Source organism: Camelus dromedarius, chromosome 24 (genome assembly GCF_036321535.1).
Source record: "Camelus dromedarius isolate mCamDro1 chromosome 24, mCamDro1.pat, whole genome shotgun sequence".
In the NCBI taxonomy this organism is placed as follows: domain Eukaryota; kingdom Metazoa; phylum Chordata; class Mammalia; order Artiodactyla; family Camelidae; genus Camelus; species Camelus dromedarius.
Window position 1 is genome coordinate 27,316,532 of NC_087459.1, and position 26,950 is coordinate 27,343,481.

The 26,950-nt window shown below is 49.1% G+C and overlaps 1 protein-coding gene across 3 annotated transcripts in view; it reads right to left on the bottom strand.

Moving 5' to 3' along the window:
• HIP1 (huntingtin interacting protein 1) overlaps window positions 1-26,950 on the bottom strand; it is a 73,597-nt gene that overhangs the window by 16,591 nt on the left and 30,056 nt on the right. For all 3 annotated transcript variants that reach the window (XR_010377706.1, XM_031432713.2, XM_064478620.1), the window contains exons 3-19: window positions 26,611-26,753; window positions 26,319-26,375; window positions 20,001-20,081; window positions 16,379-16,455; window positions 15,850-15,911; window positions 12,909-13,049; window positions 10,321-10,378; window positions 7,054-7,129; window positions 6,813-6,953; window positions 6,461-6,558; window positions 6,024-6,096; window positions 4,519-4,702; window positions 3,962-4,050; window positions 3,483-3,599; window positions 2,437-2,538; window positions 2,058-2,201; window positions 1,473-1,608 (exon numbers count right to left, since the gene is read on the bottom strand). Coding sequence is in view for 2 of the 3 variants with exons in the window: in XM_031432713.2 (XP_031288573.1) it covers window positions 1,473-1,608; window positions 2,058-2,201; window positions 2,437-2,538; window positions 3,483-3,599; window positions 3,962-4,050; window positions 4,519-4,702; window positions 6,024-6,096; window positions 6,461-6,558; window positions 6,813-6,953; window positions 7,054-7,129; window positions 10,321-10,378; window positions 12,909-13,049; window positions 15,850-15,911; window positions 16,379-16,455; window positions 20,001-20,081; window positions 26,319-26,375; window positions 26,611-26,753 (1,779 nt within the window). In the remaining variant the exon portion in view is untranslated. The remainder of the gene's footprint in view (window positions 1-1,472; window positions 1,609-2,057; window positions 2,202-2,436; window positions 2,539-3,482; window positions 3,600-3,961; window positions 4,051-4,518; window positions 4,703-6,023; window positions 6,097-6,460; window positions 6,559-6,812; window positions 6,954-7,053; window positions 7,130-10,320; window positions 10,379-12,908; window positions 13,050-15,849; window positions 15,912-16,378; window positions 16,456-20,000; window positions 20,082-26,318; window positions 26,376-26,610; window positions 26,754-26,950) is intronic.

The window sequence follows — 26,950 nt, forward strand, 5'->3', positions numbered from 1 at the left end:
AGCTTCAAAAGCTCTGCTTCTGAGCTTATCTGGTCCTTTAGCAAAGAACCATGGCAACTGCATCAGTGCCTAGCTTCTGCCAAGAATATCCCATCACCGTCCACTGAATCAAACCCAGCCTTCCTGTCTTTCAAGGCCTTGGACTCTCATCACTCTTGAGCTCAGACCCCTGGCTCCATGTGGCTAATCTACAGGCATGCTCTGCCCACAACACAGTCATCCCCTCTGCCCTGCCTCTGTGCACAGGTCCACAGAGACTGCATTGCAAAGGATGGGCTCGCAGGTCCCACTGCACAGGTGCTGTAGATCCTGGCTCCATCACTGCTGGCTGTGTTCTCAGGCCATCTGTGCCTGCTTCCTCAGCCAAAAAAGGAGGAATAATAGTAGCACCTCCTGGCATCACAGTGAGGATTTGCTGGGCAAAGGCTCAGAAAGCGCTTAGACTAGCCCCCGGCACAAAGCAAGCACTCGGTAAACCTCAGCTGTTTTTTTCATTCTTATTCTCCACCTTTCTTCCTCTTCTTGGCTTCATGTCTCTCCTCTTCCTACAAATCACAGCTCACACCATCTCTTGCAGCATCCGCCCACAGCTGGCCCATGTCCTGGCATTCCCTCAGTAGACAAGGTACCCAGTGAGCTCCACCATTCGTAACTGTTGGGTTTCCTTAGAGATGGGTTCCCTGCTGAATAAAATACCATCGTCCTTCCTGAATACTTCACCAAACTGAGGCCTTTCTAGTTGATAATAAAAATCAGCTGGGGCTGTTTCCTCCCGTCCGCCTTGTCCTCCATAGGACCTCTAGGGACTTTGCCAACACATCCCTTCCTGCTTGAAAATGAGCTGTAATGGGATCTGTTCGTGGCTGTGCCCACGACTTCACAAGTCCCCCTGGCCTGGGTGCTCTCACATCTCCTGGGTGTCAAGGCCCCCCCCCCTCACCCAGAGGGCTCCTCTGACTCTACCACAAGCCCAGAGGAGTCTTGTCTGGAGAGTGGGCCCCTGCTTGTGCCCGTGACTCCGTGCGGGTTTTACTGCCTCTGCCCCACCAGGCTTAATGAAGATGCCTCTCTATTCAGGCTTGTAGCTCCTGGCAGCCATGTCTTGACTCAGACCACACTGTTCTTAGAGATACACAGGACTGTCTGTTCCTCCTCCCCCTGGCATTTAGAACTGTTATCAGGGCTCAGCTCCCAGCATGTGTTTCACCTGTGTGACCTAAGACTAAAGCAGTAATCACACCTGGTCAGGGCGGGGGGCACAGGGGCACTTAGAAAATCCCACAGCCCAGGCCCCGTGGCACAGAGCTGCCAACTGAACTGATCTCAGGGTGGGGCCTGGGCAGCCCCAGGAGACCCTGACATGCAGCTGGGTGCAGAACCCCTGAGCTCGGGGTCTCCCGGACTCAACGCCAGCTGGACAGCATCAGGCTGCAAGGATTCAGCGCCTGCAAGCCGGGCAAGGGGAAGGGCACCTGCAGATCCGGCGCAGCTGAAGAGAGAGGGCTCATCGAACTGCCGCAGGGCCTCTTGTACCACCTGCTCCGCAGCCCTCCTCGACTCCGTCAGGAGCATTTTTCGTTGGTCCTTGGCCAGCTGGCATATAGATTCCTAGAGATGGTCCAGGGAGGTGAGAGTCTGCCACAGACCCTGGAGCGAGCCTCCGGGCAGCACCCACCTGTGACGCAGTGGGATTCGTGGCACCTTAGCTCAGGCTATTGCTGATGAGGCCCAAGCCCCTTATCTCCGTCCCTAGGTGTGTCTCACCAAGCCCAAGAGGCCATGGGGAGGGACCACTGTATCATCATCCACCCTTGGGGGAGAGTGCCAGTGGCATCCCTTAGCATGTGGGAAAGAGAGGGTTCTGCCTTCCCTCATCTGCCCTGCGGGTGGGCAGGCCATGCTGGCGTTAGGAGCTGTGCCCGCAGAATATCTGCCTTCACAGTTCGGCCGAAGGCCCCCAACCCCTTTCCCAGCCCCCCTGCCTCCATGAATATACCTCCAAGGCCCGTGGGTGTGAGATGGGCTTGGTCAGCCCCCAGGGTGGGTGCGCTACATGCCTGTGTGCTGGACAGTTGGCGCTGCGTGTATTCCAGCTGCTCCCGGAGAGCAGACAGTTCCTCCTCTCGACGAGCCACAGCGTTCACCAGGCTGCCCCGCTCCTTCTCCAGTTCGGCTATCTGCGCTGTCCACTTCGCTTCTGACTGCGATGGTGACCAAGTGGGAAGAGGGAGTCACTGGGAGAATTAAACTGTCCCCTTCTCGGAAGTCCAAACCCCCCACCAGGCCACACAGGATCTGCCGCTTTCATTTCCGAGTACACTCTGGTCCCCAATGGGACCGGGTTGGCCACGTGCTGGTGGTGATGGATGACAGTTGGCAGCAATCTCTAAGCTAGAGGAGAAAAGAATAAGCAAGGGAAAGAAAGGGGATGCTCACCTGAGCAGAACTTTCCAGGCTGCCTTGGACAATCTGGAGTTCCTGTTTGCTGGTGGCAAGTTCTTGCTTCAGGCTCTCTAGTACTTCCGTCTGTTCCTGAGTCTGAAAGAGAAAAAAGACAGGAGCATTCTGATCTGGGTGGTGATTATATGGGATAAACAGGTGTAAAAAATCCCCAAGCTATAAATGCGAGATTTGTATGCTCTTTTATATAGAAGCTGGTTTTACCTTGACCAAAAAAGCAAAGGGAAGATGAGAATGTGGAATGTAGTAAAAATTTTTCTTCTAGCAACAGGAAATGTCAAGGGGGCAGTTTTAGGGCCATTTCCCAAATGTCATGCTTGAGATGGTAATACTAATGAGAGTAGAAATGGGTCTTTAATTCAGGTGTCCCAGCACCTGGTAGGTATATTGCTGAATCATCCCATCTCACTGTCTTCAAATGATTCCCTTTCTTTGGTTTCTAAGTCGTGTTTTTCAAAGAGTGGGTTGTGAACCATGAGTAAGAATTCACAGCTAACATTTTAAAAACTGCAATAAACAGAACAAAAAAATCTGCATGCAATCACATAATAAGGGTAAGTATTGTTCTGTGGAACTCTGATTTTCATCAGATGATAGATGGATTTGTTACTCTGGGTCACAGAAAAGCACGAGAACCACTGCCGGAAGTGTAAAGCATTCTGTTTAATCCACCTGACACCTCTTACTCCAACCGGACCTGCCCCAACTCAGGGGAGTTCTCCCCAGGGCAAGTCTCTGTAAATGCCGTTCCTCTCGCTCTGACATCCATGTGCTTCCACCTCAGTCTCGCTTCCAGACTCGCCCTTGGGAAGCCTTTGCTGATGAGCCCCACTCAACCCGGGTCCCTTCATCCCTTCATGCCTCTAACCCATCATGCATTGGTAACTATGTCCTGTCCCGTATCCCACAGACCTGTGCGTGGAGCAGAAGACAAGGTCTCACAATCTGTGCAGCGCTCAAGACCCACCTCCGTCGCAGACAGACCCCCTCCTTGTTTCCCACCTATGTCTCCTTCCACTCACCTTCCGCTGCGCCTGGTCGCTTATCCGCTGGAAAGAATCCTCTAACTCTTTTTTCTCTCGTTCCAAATCCGCCTGGGCTTGTCTGGCCACAGACACCTGTTTGGTCACCTCTGCGTTCTGCAAGAGAATAACTGGGTCTTGAACTGGCTTATCTTCAGCTTGAAGGCCACCTTCCTTCCAGAATAAATGATGGCATTCAGACCAGGAGTGCTGTCAGATACAGATGTCACCTTCCCCACCAGAGGGACGCCAGAATGAAGCTGTCACCATGCTCAACACTCAAGCATTTGCAAAGATGTTGAAGGTGGGGGATAACTCAAGTGGGGCTGGCCCCACAGGTTCGAGGGATTTGAGGGGCAAGGGAGCTGCGGTTTCCAAGAAATGGTAGGGGCCCTGGCCCTGGAGAAGCCAGGTGGCCCGCGTCTCCCCGGCGGAGAGGGGCCTGTGCAGGCCGGGGACGGGGTCGGGGAGGGCCCCACCTTCCGCAGCAGGTCGGCGTGGCTCTGCACCAGCTCGCTGTACTTCTCCTTGAGCTTGCTGTAGCGCTGTTCGTTGGCTTGGGCTTTCCCTGTGTCGTCAAGGACCAAGGTGAGGGGTCTACACGGGCTGGGCCCCTCTGTCCTCCCTCCAATAAGCCAGATCTTCCTTTCTTTTCACAAACATATACACCTCTTTCTGCCTCAAAAATCCTACTTAAACTCCTCTGGGACGTCTTCTTTCATGAGGAGTTCACCTGATTCACATACCTCCACCGATTCACGCCTCGCGAGCATTCACATGCTCAGCATTTATTCTACTGGTGTTTGCAGCTTTTATGCCACAATTTTTCTGAGGCTGTCTCCTGTGTCATCCTCGGTGTCCTCTGCACACTTGGCAGGGCCGCACATGGGGCTCTCTCCCTGACGACCTGCACTCCACCCTTCTGACGGGCGACCAGAGCTGGCATCCCTCCCGCACATCGTCAGCCTTCATCCTGGGTCCCCGCCGGCCCTGCACTCCCGGCCCCACCCTCATGCCCACCCCGACAGCCTCTCACGCTCTATCTCTGTCAGGCTCCGCTGCGCCTTCTCTGTGTCCTCTCGCTTCTTCTTGAGCTCGTCCAGCTCCGTCCGGAGGAACTCGCTCTCGTCGGCCGCCTGCTGCCGCAGGTGCTGCTGCTCCGCCAGCTCGGCCTCCAGCTCGCTGATGCGGCCCTTCAGCTGCAGCACCGCGCGCTGGCTCTGCGGGAGGGGCCCGGTGATGCGCGCTGGGCGGGAGGCCGGTCCTGCCGTCCACGTTACCAGCACCAAGCCAACACCTAGGTTTTCCTAATGAGCCCACGCCCAAGGCCTCGTGAGAGTGGAGCCTTCCGGTCACTATGAAAACAGGAGCAGGACCCTAGGGGCACTTCCCAGGACAGATTCCCCACCCCCACCATGTTCTCTGCCTGCCTCTTGTCTGTAGAAAAACTTTAGTCAAAGAGTAAGTTTAATCAGAGAAATAAGAAAACACACTAAGGGAAATAGTCAAGCAAAACAAAATAGTAAGTTTAGTCATTAAACAAAGCCAAGGACCCTTAGTTCCTCCTCAAGGGCTATAGGTAATATTCTGCGCCATGTCCTTTGAGATGTCTGGTGGATGCTGCAGCCCCCACCACGTGGAAGAAGTTAACTACTGTGATGCCCAGACTGTAGCCATGACATAGGCTGCCACCATTCCGAGAACTGGCCCCAAAGAAATGGGAACACACCGACCCTGAAACCCAAGATAAACTGTACTTAAAATAATCAAGGTGATGCTGATCTGACCACCAAATGACTAATTTCAAGATGACTGTCAGAGCTGACTGTGCTGTTCTGCATGTAGCCCCCCTCCTCCCCACCTATACACCCCTGAAACTCCTCTTTAAAAGCTCTTGCCCGCTGATAGGCGGAGAGGGTGTCGGGAGGATTGGCCTTTGGACAGGAGTCTGCCCCTCTCCCTGTCCGGATGCCTGCCACTGGAATAAAGCAAACTTTCCTTTCTACCAACAAGTGCCTCTCTTGGTTTTGGCTATCAAGCGGCCAGTAGCTAGACTGCGTTTCAGTAACAACTACAAGCTACCCAACCAACAACAACAGGGGATGACAGCAGGGGAACTCTGGTCCTGTTAGAGTGGCCTGGGAGCAGTGATGGAGTGCTGGAATGAGGAAGGAGAGGCTGTTTGCCCGACCCAGGATAAAGCCGCAGACCAGCTGCAGGTCGGCACCAGACACTGCAGACAGCCGTCATGGCTACCCATCAAACCTTCTCATTGCCAAGTGAGAACAGGTTTCTCCCCCAACAACTTCATGCCCAGCTGGTGACCACGGACCACGGTTATCTCCAAGTATGACAGGGACCTGGAGCTTGGCTTCAGTGCAACTGAGACCACGGGAAAACCTATTCCTTCCGGCTTTCGCATTTCTACTAATGAACCCCCCTTAGGATGTGGCCCAACCAGGATCAGCGTGAAGCAAATTTCATACTAAAAGCTGTCACGTTATGGTGAAGCCCAGAGGCAAATCAGAGCCCAGCCCATACCTCAGTCTTCATGTTTTCCAGCTGTGCTTTCAGCCCGTTGATCTCTCTGTACAGTTGATCAATTAAGTGATCCCTGGGAACAGAAGGGGAGCAAGTTTGCTGCTACCGTGTTCCTACCCTTTTCCTTTCAAATGCAAGCTGGGAGGCCGGGGTGGAGGTTAAAAGCTGGTGTTAATTTGGGAACAATTCTTTGAAATTGTTATACTCTAAGAATACCATCTGTGTTTCCAAGTGCTAATCTAACACCCACAGGTCCACAGGTCTTTCAGCCTCATTTGATTATCCTCTGGGATTTTGAAGGGGCCAGTATTTGAGGGTCAAGACATTTATCTAAGAAGCCTAAGTATCGTCAAGGATTCCTCTTTGGTCAGGTGCGGCAAGTGAGATCACGGCTTAGCTGCTGCACCATCTGCTCTCACTGTGCAGCCTGGACTCACTTCTCGTCCTTGTTCACGCCGTTCTGACTGTTGAAATTGAAGGGGTCGCTGCTGGAGGAGCTGCCAAAGATGTCATCAAACTTGCTGTCAAATGAATTCTGCAGCGACCAGAAAGGAGTGAGGACAAGGTTAGAGACCCAGAGAGGTCTGTGTGGGTCACACCAGCAACACATGGGAACAGATGCTTTCTTGGTCTGATTCAAATCCATTTATGGTCCCCACTAGGGACTGCGGGGCTAGGTCAGCGCTTGAGTTAGAAGGGAGCTGAATTTGGCCAGAGCCCTCCCCACCCTCCCCGCCGCTACATCGTGGGGCAATGGGAAGCGCTGAGCATCTTCCCAAGTGTCCTCACCTGCTGGGAGGCATCCATGTCCATGAGGTCATCCTTCTCCAAGACTGGCTCGCTGTCGGGGGACGAGGCCTCGGCTGGGATGACTACCACGGGGCTGATGTGCTCTGACAGGGCGGAGGCTCGTAGGAAATTGGGCGGGTTCTGGAGAGGGAAGACGCATCCTCAAAGCCTGCTGGCCTGCCAGCCTCTCAGACAGCCCCCTGGACTCGGCAGCTCCCTGGGTGTGGCCGGGCCCGCTTACCTCTGGCAGCTGAGGGATCTGGATCAGCCTCTTGAAATACTGAAGGTTACTGGAGCGGTAGAACAGATCTTTCAACCTAGGGATGGAGAAAGGCCTGAGGGGTGCTGAGGGCCTTCACCAGCCCCGGGGAGGTGACACCCCGCTTTCCTACTGCCTGCCCAGCCCTAGGGCACTGGCTGCCAAGGAGATGGTCTCCATGGTGCTAGGGAGCAATTATGATGCTGCAGGGTTAGAGTATTTCTAGCCAGTCCCCCCCTGAGCTGGTGGTGAGGAAAGAGTAACTCAAACTACAAAATCCTCTGGAAGAGTAGATGATCCAACAATTACTGTCTGCATCACTGTAGAATATATACTGTTGTTTAATAGATGTGGCTTCCTAAGAAGGTTTGGCTGAGAGTAACATTAAAATAAATTTCTCTGAGGATACGGGGGGAGGGGGGTATAGCTCAGTGGTAGAGCACATACTTAGCATGCATGAGGTCCTCGGCCCAATCCCTGGTACCACCATTAAAAATAAATACATCTAATTACCTCCCCCCACAAAAAAATTTTTAAAATATTTCCCTGAGGATAAACCAACTAACCATATGAAGAAGGAAGGGAAAATCATTACTAAGGTAGATCTCTTTTTAATGAATTCCCCTTGTTTTAGAGCTATTTGTTATTTCCCCAACTAGACTATAAGCTTCTAGAAGGCAGAAGCTGGGTTTACCACAGGACCAGGCACGGAAGTTACTTAGCAAGTCTTGGTTGGAGAAAAATGATTTATGTTGTGTCTTCAACTTGGATGCATATAGGATTGAAGAAACCCAATTTTTTTTTCTCACCCTCAAGTTTCCATTTTGAATCTAACTGGAAGGTCAAGAAAGCTGAGAGCATCAGACATATTTCCTGAGATGAGAAAGGGGCAGGGATCTCAGCACCCTCTCTCTGCAGCACAGAATTTTCTCCAGCTCAGCCCAATACACGAAAGCCCTGGGGTCTCATGACAGGCCTTCAGACTCCAGGGTTAGGACCATCCCTGTGACATCACTGCTGCTTTCCCTGAATTCAGGGACACTGAGGCCTCAGCTGCCATGTCTGTGGAAGAGAAAGTGAGGCGGCCACTCACAGGAGATGCTTTCCTAAGCTTGAAAAAAACCGAAGGGAAATGGAATCACCTGACCACACGTCCCCTGTTTTCTGGGCTGAAGCCAATGGTAATAGGCCCCACTGCTTTCCTAAGCTACTGGAATTTAACATTCCAGGAAATCAGCCCCAGGGCCTGTCTCCTAGGATTTAATAAGTCATTTATTATAGAATAAACATAAGAGGCTTTTCAAATGGAACAAGGAAACTGGGAGGTTAGCACAACCCTGAACTTGTGCTTGGGAACCAGCAAGAAAAGCCTCAGCTTGGGGTCTGGGAGCCATGCTTTTCCTGCAGTCAAGGATGAAGCAATTAACAGGAAAAACAACCACATCACGCTAGTGCCCTTCCCGGCTCCCTCGGGCCTTCTGCCTCTCCCTCTCTTCCGTCCCCTCTTCTTGGGCACACTTCACTGAAAGATGAGCTATATGTCTCAGTGAGTCACTGGTTTTCTTTCCCAAATAGATCAGAATGATTTACCCCGCCGTCAGACAAGCTCTTCCTATTCCGGACCAGAAAGCTGGCCGATTGGCTCATGAATGCATTCAAATACTGAATGAACACTATAGTCTCAACCAACGCTATCTATCAGGCACTGGGGATATAACAGGCAAGACAGTCAAAAAGAAATAAAGCCATGCTAAGAACTAGGAAGGAAATAAACAGGGTGCTGTGGTAGAGGATACAGACATGGATGGGGTGGAGGTGGAGGAACAGGAGACAGGGAAAACAAGAGCCCACTGAAATCAGGTCACCAGAGACTGTCTTTGTGTGGAGGTGACTGAAGATGACCTGGAGCTGGCCAGGCTGGGAGAGGAGCATCCAAAGGAGAAGGAACAGCAAGCGCTAAGCCTCTGAGCACTGGATATGTTCCAGGACCTGGAAGAGGACCCCATGTGGTTGAAACACTGGAGATGAGGTCAGAGATGGCAGGCAGGGGCCAGATCACGCAGAGGCCTTGGATACCATGGAGATGAGCTTGGATTTTATTCTCAGTGTAATCAAAGGCCATTGAAAGGTTTTGAGCAAGGGATTTATGTTTTCACAAGGTCATTCTAACTGCTGGGTGAGGATGGGATTCCAGGGGGCAGGAGTGGGAATCCAGAGCATCTCATCCCTATAGGAGGGTCCTGGTGACAGCAATGGAAGCTGAAGAGATGGGAGATATGACTGGAGCCAAGATATATTGTCAAGCATCACCTGAACCTGCTAACAAATTGGACATGGGGAATGAGGGAAGTGGCGAGTTCCAGATCTTTGTCCTAAGCGGATGGTGGGCAGTATTTATTGAGATAGAAAACACTGGGGAAATAAAATAATGCCATTTACAGCAACTTGGATGGACCTGGAGATCGCCATGCTAAGTGAAGTGAGCCAGAAAGAGAAAGAAAAATGCCATATGATATCGCTTATATGTGGAATCTAAATAAAAGGACACAAATGAACTTATCTACAAAACAGAAACAGACTCACAGACATAAAGAACAAACTTACAGATCCTGGGGGAAAGGGGGTGGGAAGGGATACATTGGAAGTTTGAAATTTGCACCTCCTGGGGGAGTGATGGAAATGCTGGCTATCTTGACTGTGCTGGTGATTTCTTAGGTGTACACATCTATCAGAATTCATCAAACTTTACTTCTGAAGTACATGTAGTTTACTGTATAGGAATCATACCACAATAAAGGTGTTTAGGGGGACAAAAAGGGAGAAAAAGGCTTTTGGAGGGAAACCTAGAGTTCAGTTTGAGATGTAAGTCTGCTGTAGAGATGCCCAGTAGACAACTGGGTATGTCGGCCTGGAGCTCAGAGGTAAGGCTTGTCAGGAGATACAGATTTGGGAGCCGTCAGTGTGTAGATGGTGTAAGACCTTGAGAACTCAGGGAGAAGAAAAAGAGAAGAGGCGGAAGCCCTGGGCATGAAGCAGGTGACCAGTGAGTGAATGAAATCGCCTTCTTCTGTGAGGTTCGCCAGCGTCCCAGCTGTGGGCACGTTAGCCACCATCCTGGTTTTTTTCCTTTGCTTGATTGCTTTAAAATGCAGATCCTCCCAGTGATGATTTTAAAGCAAGTGCTCTTGCATGGATTAATTGATTTCACAGCACTTTTAGATTCACCTTCTTATAACTCAAGCCACTTACTTTGTGAACTGCTCCATGAAGCGGTCCCGGTGGCCTTGCAGGGTGTCAGCTGGGAGACCTGGAAGAAATTTGAAAGGAGTGAGGGAAAAGGAGGACCAGCAGGCAGGCAAGCCACAGCAGGGGTCGGGGGGGGGGAGGGGACCACCCATCCTGGGGCTGGTGGCCAGCCCTGCGGGAAGGCATTCCTGGCCTAGAGCTGCCCTGGGGCTGGTAACCAAGAGGGCCCAGTGGGACCAGAAGGGAGTCTGGGGGTGCTTGTCAGCCAGAACTTTCCTTCTGTTTGTCCTGGAGCATGAGCCACTCTGGGCACAGCAGGCTGGAAGTCATGTCCCTGATCCCAGAAGCAGAAGCAGCAGGAGTGACCTGACCAAGCAGCAGGATGAACCATGGAAGGCCCGGGGGGTGGGGCGGGGGGCTCTCTCCCAGGGGTTGTGTGCATTGGGAGTGCTGGTTGAGGCCCAGCCCAGACATGAGTCTGGAAGAGCAGATGCCTGTCAGAAGGCAGAGACCGCAAGACTGAGACCCGGGGGATCTAGCCCAGCGCCTGCTTGGTCATTGCTGACTCTGTGACGCTGGGCAAGCAGCAGCCTCTAGGGCCAGCCTCCTCCCCTACAGTGTGGGGACCATTCACTTCCCGGATTGTGTGATTCTGTGTATTTCAGCTACAGATCACAGCTCAGCGATCCTTTAATTTTTAAATTTTAATTTCAGTAATTTTTGAATACATGATACAGTCATTTAGTATAAACAGGGAGTACACATATAAGGTACGATCATTCACAATAGTGAAAGTGTACAGCGATGACAATGGCACTTTCCCTCCGTGATCTTTCTCCCAAGAATCCTTAACCCCAGTCCTGGCGTCAGGAAAAAACTGGACAAACCCAAATGAGGGACATTCTACAAGATACCTTGACCAAGACTCCTTAACACTGTCAAGGTCACTTGTAATAACCTATAATGGAAAAGAATCTGAAAAAGAATATATACATATGTATATATAACTGAATCACTTTGCTGTACACATGAAACACTGTAAATCAACTAGCACTTCAATTAAAAAAAAAAAATCAAGGTCATCAAAAACAAGGCAAGTCCAAGAAACTCTCACAGCCAAGAGCCTAAAGCGACATGACAATTGACTGCAATGTGGAGACCTTGATGGGATCCCGGGACAGAAAAAGACCATTAGGTAAAAACTGGAAATCTGAATAAGAGTATGGACTTCAGGTAATAATACTGTATCACAATTGGCTCATTAATAATAATGTATCAATATTATGACATCATGTGACAAATGTGTTAACATAAGATGTAAACAATGGGGAAAGTGGGTTCAGGGGGATATGGGAACCGTCTGAACTATCTTTGCAACTTTTCTAGATCTCAAACTATTCTGAAAGAAAATGGGTTTATTTTTGGAAAAGTACATACTGTACGGAGTGTCCCTTTATCCCTGGCCACAGTTCCCCTGCCCAGAGGCAATCAGTGAGAGTCCTGTGCACTGCTCTGCCTTTAAAGAAGGCCTTTCAACTCGAATACTTTAATTACCTGTCTCTTATCACGACTCATCACTTTCTAGAAGGAAGTGGGGATGTTCTAGTGGGCAACTGGGTTCTGCAGCATCTTAGAAACAATAAGTTGATCAGCATTTGGAGCTTCTATGCAACTGCCTGCCTTCTTTTCTTGGGACTTGGTCCCCCTCTCTGCTTCCCTCAGGCATCTGCTATGAAGCCCTTCTAACCCTTGTACCCTTCCTCCCACAAAACCCTCCCAGATTAATGACACTTATGTTGCGTCCGTTGTTCTGTCTAAATAACCAGATCTACTCCTTGCTGTTGACCACTTCCGAAGTATCCCCTGTCCTAGACTTCTAAAATAAAACTTTGCTTCTATCCATCTGTGTCTTGATTTGTCTTGGTTTTCCATCAGCCACACACTCTGCACCTGTATATCCTTCATGGTGGCCACCTCGGAGTATGGCCCAGGGACCACGCCCACCAGATTCATCTGGGATATGGCTTCACTGTGCAGACCCCGTGGGAGCAGGACCCCACACATCACTTGAAACAAGAAGCACATAAATGGAGAAGAACTTCTGCAAGACGAGTAGTTTCCATAATATATTCCGTGAAAGCATCCCAGGCATCTGTGGCTAGGGAAGGGATGGCCCTCCATTTACTTGAGTGGCTGTTTTACATTTTATATTTCTCTGCAAAAATCTCATCTGTACAAAGAGTTCATGTTGATGAACTCTTTAGAAACCATTCTCTTTGCTTCTGAGGTCAGGTCTGTTCTCATTTGTGTGGTTTGTACAGTGAGACATGGATGGAGATGTCACAAAGTTAGAGGCGGAGGACGAGGACCATCCTGGGACATGGCTACGGCAAGCCAGGTGCTTCCCCGAGCACACCAGAGCGTGGCCCTGCTCCTCCAGTCTCAAGACGGCTGGGAGCTCTGGGGCCCTTTGGAACAGAAGCCGAAAGCCAAGGGCACTGGGAGGGGGAGCTGCATCTCTCCAGGGACAGCCCAGGCTGTGATCCTCCTTCTGGTCAGAAGTTCACAGAGATCAGGCCCGGTGTACTCACAGGAGTGGAGTTTGAAGAGAAGCTTGACAGTGTAATCATAGAGGTGGCTGCAGTCCAAGATGACCTGGATCAGCGGGGCGAGGCGGCACTGCCCAGCTGTCGTCACGGACACGGAGCGGGACATGTCCAGGGAGTTGAACACTAGGGAACAAAAGGCGGGGAGAGGCCACAGAGCGAGGAAATCAGAGGGGCAAAAGGCACGAGTCCAACACACCAAGGACTGCTTCTGGGCATACACCATCTATGTCATGCATTTAACCCTTACAACACTCCTCTGGGGTAGCTAAAAGTATCCCCACCGTATAGGTGAGGAAACTGAAGGTATGTAGCCTGAAGGTCATCACAAAGCCAAGTGGTTTTGCTGAAAAGTAGTGAGTTAAAAGCCAGAGCCTGCGTGGCTGGTAATGGCTAGACCAGGAACCCATGACCCTGACAGCTGAGATGCTCTGTGTGTCGTGAACAGGCGAACTCACTCTACTCTGTGCACAGCCCGGTGGGAGCCCAGGAAGGAAGAGATCTGCTCGAGCCTGGGGGAGCACCCAGAATGCCTTCTTCTGTCTGAGGAGCCTCAGGGTCCCTGACCCATGTCCGAGCAGAAAGAACACATCCTCTTTCAGGTTTCTGACTCAATGGGGGAAATGAGTTCTTGTTCAAGAGAAGCCCTCAGTTTTATGAGGAATCAGAATTTCAGGATCGAAAGGGGCTGCCGAAATAGCCAATCCAGCCCTTCCTCCCTCGCTTGAAGTTAGTCTAATAGTGATCTTGACCCTGAGAAGCACCCAACCTGCTGGTGCAATAGAAAACATCAGTCAGAGCAGGAAGAAGGGAATAATGCAGCCTTGGCTTCCGAATGGTTGTTACAGGGTTCTCAGGATACCAGAGTGGGGGATGTGCAGGAGCCTTGGGTGGACAATCAGAGAGCCTGTGAGGACCCAGGACAAGGAGCTGGGAGGAGGATGAACCATCAGGATCAAGGCTGATGGAAGTCCTTGGGGGAGTTGGTCAAAAGAAATACTGCCCTCTACTCTCCCTGGCTCCAGAGAGCAAGCCGCTCCCTGTGTCTTGTGCCAGAGACCACTCCACCTAACCCCGCCTGCCCCTTGTCCCTTGCTCCTAAACCAAGCAACTAGATGCCTGGCCATGGACACAGGCCAGGGCTGACTTCCTGCAGCGGCTGCCCACCACCTCCGGAGACTCCACACATGGCTGGCAGCGAAAGGCTTCCCCTGCAGTCCCTCAGTGAGCGGGACTGCCCCGGAGGAAAGCCCAGAGCCACTGTGTTCGGCCTTCCCTGATGGCACTAATCCCTGTTAACTGGCTTAGTCTGGCAGCTGGGAAAAAAAAAATCCCAAACGGTCCTAATTAAAAGGTAGCTTTTCTTTTTGACACAAATTAAAAACAGCTGTCACTGCAAGGCGTCCATCCCAAGTCTACTGGTTTCCTTAGGCTCCACTCTGCCAAGGAAACCCAGGCGGCTCCATCTCCCAGCCTGCCTGCTGCTTTCCAGGAATGCCCCTTGGCACCTGGTAACATCTAGAGAGGTGTGACCATGGGCAAGTTAATCAACCTCTCTGTGCCTCCCGATGCTTTTCTGTAAGATGCAGATGGTTTTAACAGCACATACCTCATAAGGGTCTCGTAAGGAGGACTCGTAAGGATTGACAAATGAGAATGTTGGGTAAAGTGCATGGCATCATGTAGCGCTTTTTAGCTTTGGCTTTGAATCACCTGTGGAAATTTAAAAACCACTCATGTCTGCCTACAACTACCCCCCTACCATTCTCTTTTAATTGGTCTGGGGTAGGGTTAGGGCATCAGTAGTTTTCAAAAGCCCCCTAGGTGATTCTAATATGCAGCCAGGTTGAAAACGTATTTTCTAACTCAGTGGATCTCAAACTGTTGCGTGCGTCAGAATCCCCTGGCAGAACTGCTCCAACAGAACTGCGGTGCTGGCAGTCTTACGTACGTGCAATGTGCTAGCCCACGTGTGGCTGCTGAGTGCCTGAAACATGGCTAGAGCCACTGAGGGCCTGACTTTTGAATGCTATTTAACTGAAATGGATTTAAATAGTCATATGAGGCTGCTGGCTACCATATTGGACAGTGTCGACTCGGGGAGTTGGTTGAAACAGATGACTGGGCCCCACCCCCAGAGATTCTAATTCAGAAGTTTTAGGGTGTGGAACCTAGCAAGCCGGCTGGGAGAATGTGCTGCACAGATGAATACGCCGAAGGAAGCTACAATTGAGGGGGAGAGAATTTCTGTCTTTCCTGAGAGAATCAAAGCCCCAAGAGTGGGCCATCCACGTCCCAGAGCCCAGAAGGTGGCCAAGCTTGCACACAAGTCCTTGCAGCTTGGACACACTCTTTCATGGGGTTGGATGCTTGTCGGTGAACGTCCTGAATCTTTGAAAACTGGCTCTCCCGTTCCCCAGGGAGGATGGGGAGCTGTGCTGGGATGGGTGGGGAAGAGAGGACACTAGAGAGGAGGGAACCGGCCGCTTCCCTCCCGAGTCCTGTGAAGGGAGTGCCAGGGGCTGACGGCCTGGACACACCAGAATTCTCAGGAGGAGGGCGCCCAGAAGTGTGGCCAACTCCCCTAAGTGGAGCAGGACTTCGTGGGCTCCTCTTGTGTGCCGGGGCCACAGTCCAGGGGTTGTCGGAGAGGCCGGCCCTGTCTTTGGGCTTAGCTGGGAGACCAGCAGGGTAGGGAGCGTGGTCTTTCTGCTCAGATGTGAAGTCACTTTAAAAATACCCGCGGGCTTCAGGCCCACCCTGCATGAGAGCCAAGAGAAAGGTGTGGCGTGCTCTATCTTCCCGGCCCTGTGCTGCCCACCTCATGCAGAGACGGGGGCCAGGCCAGGTGGTCCAAGCAGGGAACAAGGCTGGGAGTTCAGTGATTCCCAGGAGAGCCTGGGCCAGATGCGAGGGGGAGACTTACCAGTTTGGAAGAGGTTAAGTTCACACTCCAGGTAGTCAAACATCTCCACTGTCAGCTGAAAACTGGGCCCGAGGGGAGAGAGAGCTTATACTCCACAGCCTGAGGCTAGCACTTCACCTGTCCCCTCCCCAACGCCCTGCGCTGCTGCCTCCGCCCCCGACGTACAAGGGCACAGGTGCATGCATGTACACACACACAGACACACACACATCAGCTCCAATTCTTAGCCCCCACCTAAGTGGGTACTAAGGCCATTTGAAGATCAAGGAGGGCAAATTAGACAGTGACAGCCGCAAAGGGAGAGGGCAGGTCCCATGCTGGGGGAGCAGAGGGGCACAGAGAAGGGAGGCCTGGAGGGTTCTGGATGAGGCACCCGCAGTAAGTGGCCCCAAGGCCAATCACTCAAGGGCTTTGGTCCCCACCCCAGCCGCTATCCCGGCCATCGGGTCCTCTGTGACCCCAGCTAGAGGTGACAGCCCCTACACAAGCTCTCTTCCCCGTTGGACAGAGCGTCAGGACAGCCACTTACAAGTTGTTAACATCACTCTCTCCAGCCTCATCCAGCTGCCGGTCGCTCATCTGAAGGTTGCCTGGGAACCTGGGATTCTGGGAGGCAGAGGAGGACAGTGAGAACAGGGACCCTCCAGAGCTCCCTACACACACCAACGAAGCCGACATCAAGCAAGCCATCCCCATGGAGCTCGGGCAGCAGCAGGCTGGACTCTGCTCCTGCAGGCTCCGGCACACTCCTCGGGGAAGGGGCGCAGCACTCACGACGTCACACATGCACAGACCCCTTGACTGGCTCACAGTCACATCCCACCCACCATCACAGGGGAAGTTCCATACCATCCCTGGGACCCAGGGAAGGGCCGCTCCCTCACAACCCACGCCACGGACATCTCCGTGGTGCAGAGACACCCAGTGTGTGACAGCAGTCGGCCCTCAACCTGATGCCCACAACACACAGGCAGGGCAGCCTTCACTTAACCCCAGTACATCCTGAATCCTATCCATGCTTCCCGCTGTCCTTGGACCGTTTCTCGAAGCTGCTGTTGTGAGTTCAGGGCAGGCAAACCCATTCTCATATTAAGTGGTGCAAAATATCATTAGTAACATAAACTTGAAGGTTGGAAAATATCACCCCCAAAATCAGGGGAAATTATTTGGTATCATCAGTCATCATCAAGTATCTGTGTCTTTCTCTCCTCCTTGGCATGGTCTGTTCGAAGTGGATGGAACACAGGGCAGAGGGGCAGGAGGAGGGAAGCACAGACAGATGAACGGCCAGTCCATCCAGGGGCCTCCGTGTGAATTCTTCAGGCTCTGAAGACAGAAATCCTCCCCGCTGGCACCTCCCTCTCCAGCTATAACACTGCTGCCCTCTGCCCTCACGGCCCCTCCTGCCTTCAGGCCCCCTACTTCTGCTCCTCTGGCTTGGAGACTCAGGCCGGTTCCTGAATTGCCCCCTTCTGGCTGCCTTTCCCTCCTGCTCAGCTCAGTCTGGATGTGATGGTGACCTGATCCCTCACGCCCTCTCCCTTCTTGCTGCCTGTCCTTCTACCACACTGAGGTCAACCCAGTGAGCCTGGGTCTTTGTCACATGCTCTGTGCCTCAGGCCAGCTGCCAGTCTCCCTGGAGAAGGACTCACAGCCGGGGTCTCTGTGAAACTGCACCCTCTAGCTTCAGCACCCCACAACAGTCCTCGCTCCTGCCCTGCCCGTGCTCCCACTCTCAACCTGGGGCCATGCTCCTGGCACGTGCCTGCTCTTACATTGCTGGTAGCTCAGCACCCTGCTTCCCATTCCCTTCCCACACTTCCAAGGTACCCAGTGGTCCTTCCCTCCCTCCCTCCAGCTTCAAAAGAGGGCCGCCTCCTTCCCAACTCAGGATCAGCCCCTCCCCTTGTGTGTATTTGATCCAGTCTAGGTTCTGGCTCTTTCTCTCACTCACCCAACAAATCCTGACCGAGCACTTCTGGGCTAGATGCTGGGCCACACACAGGACCCAGGGACACATGCACACCTGTTCTCTGTGCTCTCGGAGCCCCCGGTGCAGAGCGCCCACAGCCTCACTCTGCCTCCCTAAGCTCCTGCCGGCTTCCTGTCGCCCAGCTCTTCCCCACGCCCCCCCCACCCCCAGTTACTGCCCCCTTCCCTCTCCTCCTTTTCCTGCCAATCTTCAGGCAGTCCCCAACCCTTGTCTGTCCCAGAGACAACTGTCCTAATTCTGGCTCTCACTCTCTTCCAGACCGACGGCCCAGCTCTCCCCAGGTCACCCTGCACCCTGACTGGGATGGCCTCACACTCCTGCCCAGTCGCCTGACGCTCTCCACCCCGCCAGCTCCTCGCACTGATGTGGAGCTCCTGATAGGTCCATATGGATACCAAACTGTTGCGAGCCTCCTGCCCTATGTCCCCAGCTGACCTTCCGCCTGGTATGCCCACCCTGTCCTTCCTCATCGGCCCGCGAAGTGGCAGACTGGGGTCTGCAGGGGAGAAAGTGAACCCCGCAGGAGGGAGGGAAGGAGGGATGTGAACTGTGGGGCCGGACGGCAGCTGAACATATTTTTCAACCATGGCTGCTGCAACGCATCCCATTCAACACGCTCTCTTTACGATGTGACCCTGACATTCTACTTCGAGGGGTATCCGTCCCCTCCCTGTGAATCTAGGGACCTCTGTGGCAGCCTCAGCCAATATACGATGGTTGAAGGGATGCCCTGTGACTCCTGAGGCTGCGTCAGCTAAATGCCATGCATCCTGCTTGCTCTCTTGGCAAACTCTCCAGGTTGCAAGGAAGCCCTGGAAGAGAGAGATGCCAGGCCAGCCCCACACAGTTTCAGCCCCAGCCAGCATCTGACTGTGACCCCAAGGGAGACCTTCAGCCAAGCCCTTCTGGAACTCTGGACCAACAGAGTGTAACAAAGAGAGATAACAAAGGACTGTTGTTTTCAGCTGCTAAGTACTGGGGTGATGTGTCATGCAGCACAGATGACTGTAACACTCTGAGGCTGAGCTCAGGGGTCACTGCCTCTAAGAAGCCCACCTGGTCGCCCAAGTCTGGGCAAGAAGCCCCATGACGTGCTCTGTGAGCCCCCTTGCTCCTCTCCCCGCTGGACGATGACTCCCGAAGACAGTGGCCAAGTCTATTGCCCCCTCTCTCTCCCAAACCTTGCCCAGCCCTGGCCCAGGGCAGGCACTCAACAGTACATGGGGGAGTGAGGGTGGCCACTGAGCACTGTGAGACCTTCAGTGTCACACGGGCCTGGGTTCAAATCCCACCACACCGCCGAGGGGCTTTGTGACTCAGACAAGGGACTGAACCACCATCCAAGTTTCACTTTCCTGAGGTGTCATCATACCTCCTTCATAGGGCTGTTGTGAGGATTAAATGATGTTCAGAAAAGGTCCTACTGACTCGGATGGTTTCAAGGAATCAAAGCTACCCGGAGGACATAAAAGATAAGGAAGACAAAAGACACTAATTTACGGTATTTCTTCTTAAGTCTCCTCCCTTGTCCGTTTCCACCACCAGCTCCCTAATTCAGGCCGTCTTTCCTCCCACCCGGCAGGTCACTCCACATCTCTGCCCGCATGCACACCTGCTTGGCACTATTACATGGCTACTGCAAGTGTGTAAGCCTTCTCTCCCAAACGGATGTCAATTCCTAGACAGCAGACCCTTTCCTTTTATTCTTCTCTGCCACTTGGTACGGAGCACACAGTTTTATACGCATTCGGTGCACAAGAAATACTGACTCAAGTCATATCTTGATCAGAAGAAGGTCCAGTGTGGAACTTGCTCCATAAATGGAAGGAATTGTTTTTATTAACAGTCAAGTCTTCTGAAATATTTTCGTAAGGCCACCTGGTAGATCAGGTTTCTCTTTCTATTTGCAAAATGGGGAGCAAAAGGTGCAGAAGACCTGGACCAAAATCCCAAGTTCCCCTGCACATCTCAGAGGCTGACCACAGTGGCCCTATAAGGGGTTTCCTCTCCTACGGCTGGAATGTGGGATCTGGGAAGCCAGCTTGTCTTCTTAACTGAGAGACCTGACCATCACGCTCACCCGGGTGTGAGGGGCCAGCAGGGCGGGGGGGGGGGGGAGAGGGGCGGGGCCGGCGACAGGACGGCCCCAGAGACTCACTTTGGTGTGGTACTCCATCTTCGTTCTCAGCAGTTTGAGGTAGATGCTGCAAAGCTGCCCGTACCCCTCACTCAGGTGGCCCTTCAGGAAGAGGACAGAGAGCAGGTGTCACCACTAAGAACATTGGGTTGAAAGACCTACAACTAGGACGTCTTTTTAAAAGAATATATTTTTCTATGGTTACTAAATGGGAAAGGAGTCGGGGGAGGGATAAATCAGGAGTTTGGAATTAACAGATACACACTACTATATACAAAACTGACAAACAACACAGACCTACTGTATAGCACAGAAAACCGTATTCAATTTCTTGTAATAAACTGTAATGGAAAGGAATCTGAAAATAGATGTACGTCTATGTATAACTGAATCGCTTTGCTGTACACCTGCAACTAAAATTGTAAATCAACCACATTTCAATAAAAAATAAAATTTGAAAAAAAAATTTTTCTGAGTATGAAAATAACATATGTCCACTATTGAAAATTTGGAAAATATAAAAAAGTACATATGCAAACCAATCACCTTTAACCTAACCATCAGATATAAACATGTCTGACATTTTGGGGTACTCAATGTTATTTTATTTTCTCAAGTGAAACACACTTTATTTTTTAGAGCCATTTTAGGTTCACAGCAAGTCCAGAGATTTCCCATATACCTCCTGCCCCACACACGCACAGCCTCCTTCGCTGTCAACATCCCACAGCAGAGTGGGATATTTATTACAGCTGAAACATCATTATTGTCCAAAGTAAAGTTTACATTAGGGTTCACTCTTAGTGTTGTACAACCTATGGTTTGGACAAATGTACAACGACATGTATTTACCATGACAGTATCCTACTGAAAATCCTCTGTGTTCCACCTTTACTTTAAAATATAAAATGGAATCAATTTGGCTTCTTTTCACTGAATACACTGCATTGTTTTCCATCTTCATAAATTTTCTTCTGTACATTATTTTTGCTGACTGCCCAGTACATTATAAGTTTCTACCATAATTTATCAAACCAACACCCTACTGTTGTATGTTTTAGTTGTAGGCAAGCTCTCCTACAAAAACTATGTTTCGAGGAACATTCTTACAGTATAATCTGGTGTACAAACGTCCTTTGGATAAATTCGGGACACGGCTTCTCATTTAAGAATTTTAAGTCTGCCCCCTCAGCAATCACAATCTGGCCATGGGCTATCTCCTTTCTTCTGTCTCTCTCTAAGCACAGGAGAGGAAACAACTTCTCCAGGTGGATTACACCTGGGATGGGGACTTGAAATGGGACCAAACCTAGCTGGTAAAGAAGTCTTCCCATGGAGTCTGCCCATGCAGTCATGTCCCAGGTGCCTGGGAAGAAGCGAGGCTTAGCTGAGTGATGCGGCAACTTCCCATTACATACCAAAGAAGAGGGAAATGGGGCACAAAGAACCTTAGACTGAATAGCTGTGGCTCCCACGGGACTCTTGACTTCTCCATTTTCTTCTATCTATATCCTCTAGAGTAGAGGACCCCCACTGAAAGATGCTTCAAGGGGCATGAAAGAGAGTTGAATAATCAAATGAGTTTAAAGATGTCAGTGCCAGAGATGGCAGTATTTCATAATGTTTTAATTTTCTATGAAAACTCATAATTATTAATTTTTACATTATACTTGTTCATTACAGAAAAATCAGAAAGCAGTTAGAAGTAGGAAAAGCAAAAATACGCTCATCATGAAACACAACTATGTTTCGCGTGAAGATGCACCAGGGTCAGAAACTCAAGGATGAGTGGACCAGCCTTAAATGCAAAATGCGAAACTATAAAACCCCTAGGAGATCACAAAGGAGAAAACCTAGACGACCTTGAGGATGGGGATCACGCTTTAGATATAACACCAAAGGTACAATCCGTGAAAGAAAGAAGTGATAAGCTGGGTTTCATTAAAATGAAAAACTTCTGTTCTGCAAAAGACACTGTCAAGAGAATGAGAAGATAAGCCACGCACTGGGAGGAAATATTTGCAAAAGGCACGTCTGATAAAGGACTGTTATCTAAAGTATATAAATATGATCTTAGAACTCAACAATAAGAAAACAAACAATCCAACTAAAAACTGGACCAAACACCCTAACAGACACCTTATCAAAGAAGATGTAGAGATGGCCAATAAGCGTATGAAAAGATGGTCCATATCCTATGTCAACAAGGAAATGCAAATTATAACAATGAAATACCACTACATACCTAAGAGAATGGCCAAAATCCAGAACACTGACAACAATAAATGCTGGTGAGGATGCAGAGGAGTAGGAACTCTCATTTGTTGCTGGTGGGAATGCAAAATGGTACAGTCATTTTGGAAAACAGTTTAGTAGTTTCTTATAAAACTAAACATACTGTTACCATATGATTCAGCTAATGGAGCTCCTTGGTTTTCACCCTAAGGAGCTGAAAACTAATGTTCATACAAAAACCTGCCCATGGATGTTTATAGCAGTTTTATTCATATTTGCCAAAACTTGGAAGCAACCAAGATGTCCTTCAGTAGGTGAATGGATAAACAAACTGTGGTCCATCCAGACAATGGAATATTATTGAAGACGAAAAAGAAATGAGCTAGCTAACCATGAAAAGGCATGGAGAGACCTTAAATGCATATTGCTAAGTGAAAGGAGCCAGTCTGAAAAGATTGCATACTATATGATTCCAACAGGATGACATCTGGAAAAGGTAAAAAGTAAAAAGGTCAGTGGTTGCTAAGGAGGTGGCGGGTGGCAGGTAGGGGTGGAGCAGGATGAACAGGCAGAGTACAGAGGATTTTGAAGTCAGTGGAAATATTCTGTATGATAGACAAATGTTATTATACATTCGTTCAAACCCACAGAATGTACAGCATCATGAGTGGACTGTAGTGTAAACTATGGACTTTGGTGATTATGATGGATGTGTCAGTAAGTTCATCAGTTGTAACAAATGCACCACTCTGCTGGGGGATGTTGATAATAGGAGAGGCTGTGCACGGCACGGTGAGTATATGGAAAAATCTTCGTACTTTCCACTCAATTTCACTGTGAACCTAAAAACTACTTTAAGAAAAAAAAGTCTTAATTAAAAAAAAAGTAAAACAGGTTTCTAACTTCAGAAACTCTTAGTCAAATGGAAGAGACAGACTATGTAGGGAGAGAGACCTAAAAGAATTCTATTTTGCATAACAAGGCAGGCTAGGTACCTGGGTTGACCCTCCCACTGAAAACTACTAACAATATTGAGTAAGAGATTAAAAATGCTTTGAATACATTAATGAACTAACAAGAGAACAAAGAATCCTCAGGCCAGGAACTGAGTAATTCAGATATTCAGAGAGCAGATGGTTTGATGGGGTCAGGAAATGGTGGAGAGGGGCACTTTACCACACCAGGTTAATCTGAGCTTTGGTTTCCTGGGCCTCAAGGGCCAGGTGGTGAACAGGAGGCAGGACTCTCACTTGTCCAAGTTGAACAGTCTAATGGAAGAGACAAAAGACTGCCTTCTTGGTGCAGGGGAATTAAGGGTAAATTGGAAATAACACACACGTATTCCTGTACTGATGGATCACCCCCTGAGGACTGCAAAGAAAATCTACTGCCTTAAACCACTGTTGTGATCAGAGGGAGGAAATAATTGCTGCTGAGAATTGGACCTATGAGCCAGTCCTCAAGGGGATCTGCCTAGGATTCACCAAACTTTTAAGCTGAGAATTTAATTTAGAGTGATCTCAGTGGAAGCAAATGCCAATTCACTCTGGAGGAATCTGCCTTTGTTAGACTTCAAAGAATTTCCACCCCAAAAAATCTCAAGGAAAATGAGCAGCTCATAGCAGAAAAATGACTAAGCACACATAGCATGCACAAAATTCACCAAAACAATAAATGGCAGAAAACAATCTTGAGAACTTTAGAGACTGGAGGTATAAAAAGTGATACATGAAATCACTATATTTAATAAGTCTAAATAAATTAGAGGCTGTTTCAAAATATATGCAGGGCACAATAAATTATAAAGAATGCCAAGCGGATTTGGAAAAAAAAAAAAACTCCAAGAAATGAGAACTATACTAAAATCAAAAACCTTATGGAGAAGTTTAGCAACAGATTAGACCCAGCTGAAGATGGAATAAGTGAACTGAAATCTAGATCTACTGAAATTATCCAGAATGCATATAGAGACAAACAGAAAAAAAATGAAAGTGGTTTAAAGACATGGGGAATAGAGTGAGAAAGTCTAAAATACAGCTAACCAAAGTCTCAGAGGAAAAGAAAAAATGGAGCAAAGGCAATATTTAAAGAGACAATGAGAGATTTTCATAGCTGATAAAAGATGTTAACCCACAGATTTAGGAAGTCCAAAGAACCTAAAATAAATTCATAACTAGATACATACTAAGACTTTAAAAAGTCAGAGAAAAAAGCACAGATTAGCTTCAAAGGACTGATGGTGAGTCCAACAACAGACTTCATAAAAATGATGAAAGCCAGAAGTCAGTGGAAGGATATCCTGACTAATATCTCCCATTTACTGAGAGAAAATAACTGCCATCCCAGAGGAAGTATCTTTCAAGATTGAGGGTGAGAGGAAGACATTCTCCATCAGGTAAAAATGGTTGTTTGCCACCAGCAAACTCTTTACTAAAGGAAATTCTAAAGGAAATAAGCAGAAAGAAAGGGATCCCAGATGGAAGGTCTGAGATCTAAGAAGAAATGAACAGCACAGAATGAAATAATTAAAATATCTTATAAGGTCTAAAAAGAAAAACATTACCAAAATTAAAATACATGACGACAACACACAAAGTAGTGAATGGAGTTAAAATAGTCTGAAGTCTTTGTGCTATATAGGAAACAAATAAAGATATGAATTTTAGGCACTGATAACCCAAGCATGCATTTTGTAATTATTAGATAACATTACCAAGAATTTTTAAAAAAAACTTCTGCTGTTATTTTTTTTTTTATCTCCCAACTAGTAATGAGGAGGAAATGGAATGAGAAAAAATACCTAATCAATCCAAAAGAAGGCAAATGATGAGAGAAATAGAAACAGAACAGAAGGGACAAACAGTATGATATAAAATGGGAGCTAGAAATCTAAACATATTAGGTATCATAATAACTGTAAATGGATTAAATGTTCAGTTAAAAGACAAGGACTTCCACCTTGAATTTTTTAAAAAATGCAACTAAATCCTATTGACAAGTGATATTTCTAAGACATAAGAATATAGGAAAGTCAATCACTATGATGTACATCTGAAACTAATATATTATAATTCAACTATCCTTCAATTAAAAAGAATGACCATAAACTAGCTCATATAGCAAGTCTCAAAAAACTTTGAAAAGTCAATATCATATTGATTCTCTGGCCACACTACAATAAATATGTATGCAAAAAATATTAGAAAGAACATAGAAAGGTCAAAAGTAAAAAGGTAAAAAAGATATACCAGGTAAATTCTAGCAAAAAGGAAAAAAACCTAAGCTTTCCATGTTACAGAAATATAACAGAAAGCTCTCTAGCAAGCATTTGGGAAATTTGGGGACAAACCTCAGCTTTGTTCAGACTAACTCGCCTTGTGACTTAGGAAAAGCTGCTTCCCTCTCTGGGCCTGTATTTCTCATCTGTAATGGGTAGACTGGATAACATAATTGCTAACATTTGTGAGTGCAGACAGACACAGGTAAGAATCTAAAAGAAAGGGCTAACATAGTAGTTCTTAAGCAGTGAGGCAGAAAGACACATGAGAATCAACCAAGGAGATTCTTCAGAAGGCAAGTTACTTCCCATCCAAACACATACTCCTTGGGTATCAGAATCTAGAGGGCTTCTGGTGTGTGTATAAGAACACTTCTTTCAGCTGATTCTATTATTGTCACCTACCTCCTCCCTCTTGCTAAGGCCCTGAGAATCCCTAGATAGGAAAGAAAAGGCTCTAGCATTAAAGATTGGGAATCCCAGTTCTCAACGTACAGTTCTCAACAATCCCAGTGGGACCAAGTGAAAAGAAAGAACTGTGGCAGTGTCACTGCTGAGGGAGCTCAATGCCTAGAGAGCATTGTGACATGAGGTTCCATCGGCAGCACCAGGCCCTAGAACTTCCCTGCAGCCTCCAGGGACCCCGATAAGACCGTGGCTATCATAGTTCCATCTGGAGGCATCCTTGACCCCTCTCTGATGCTCGTGATAGAAGTCCTAAACAACCTGAAAGAAATGAATTTGTTCCATTCCATATTCCTTGTTCTGTGGCCTCCAAGGAAGGACAAGAAACCATAGGTGGCCCCTGGACACATGTCCAAACTCACCCACATCCTGCTCATGTCACTCAATTCATTTTTGTATCTCAGAGAATCTTTCAGGACCTGGAGAAAGAAGAGAGGAGACAGAGGATGGTGAAAGATGGCTCAGGGTGGGGCAGAGAGGGTGATCGGAGGGAGATGAACCTGCCTCTCTAATTGATACCCAAAAGGCCAGGAGAAGGAGCAGTTGCCGCCCTCAGTGTGGGGGCGGACAGCGGCGCCTGTGACCTAGGCAACTGCACTTTCCCCACGTGGGCCCCTGGCTCCCCGCCCATCCCCTGCAGCCCCAGGAACTCACGTTTGGGTGTCCATCCCGGAGGAGTTTGTGGAACACGTGGCAGAACTTCCAGCAGAGAACAGCATTGCTGGAGAGGGGCAGCCGGTTGACAACAGACCAGAAGGTCTGTGCCCCCTTCTCATGGTGGGTGCCCAGTATGCACGGTGAGGGAGGGTCATGGAAAACAAAGGCACCAGCCCTGCGCCCGCAGCCAGCCCTGGGAGGGAGCCTGCAACAGCCCACTGTTGGGGGTTGTGCGTTGCGCATGGTGCCACAGCACTACCCAGCAGGGGGCGCCACTTATAACGATGACAATACAGATCTGCACATGTATCCTGGCAATTTTTTGGCAGATGGCAAA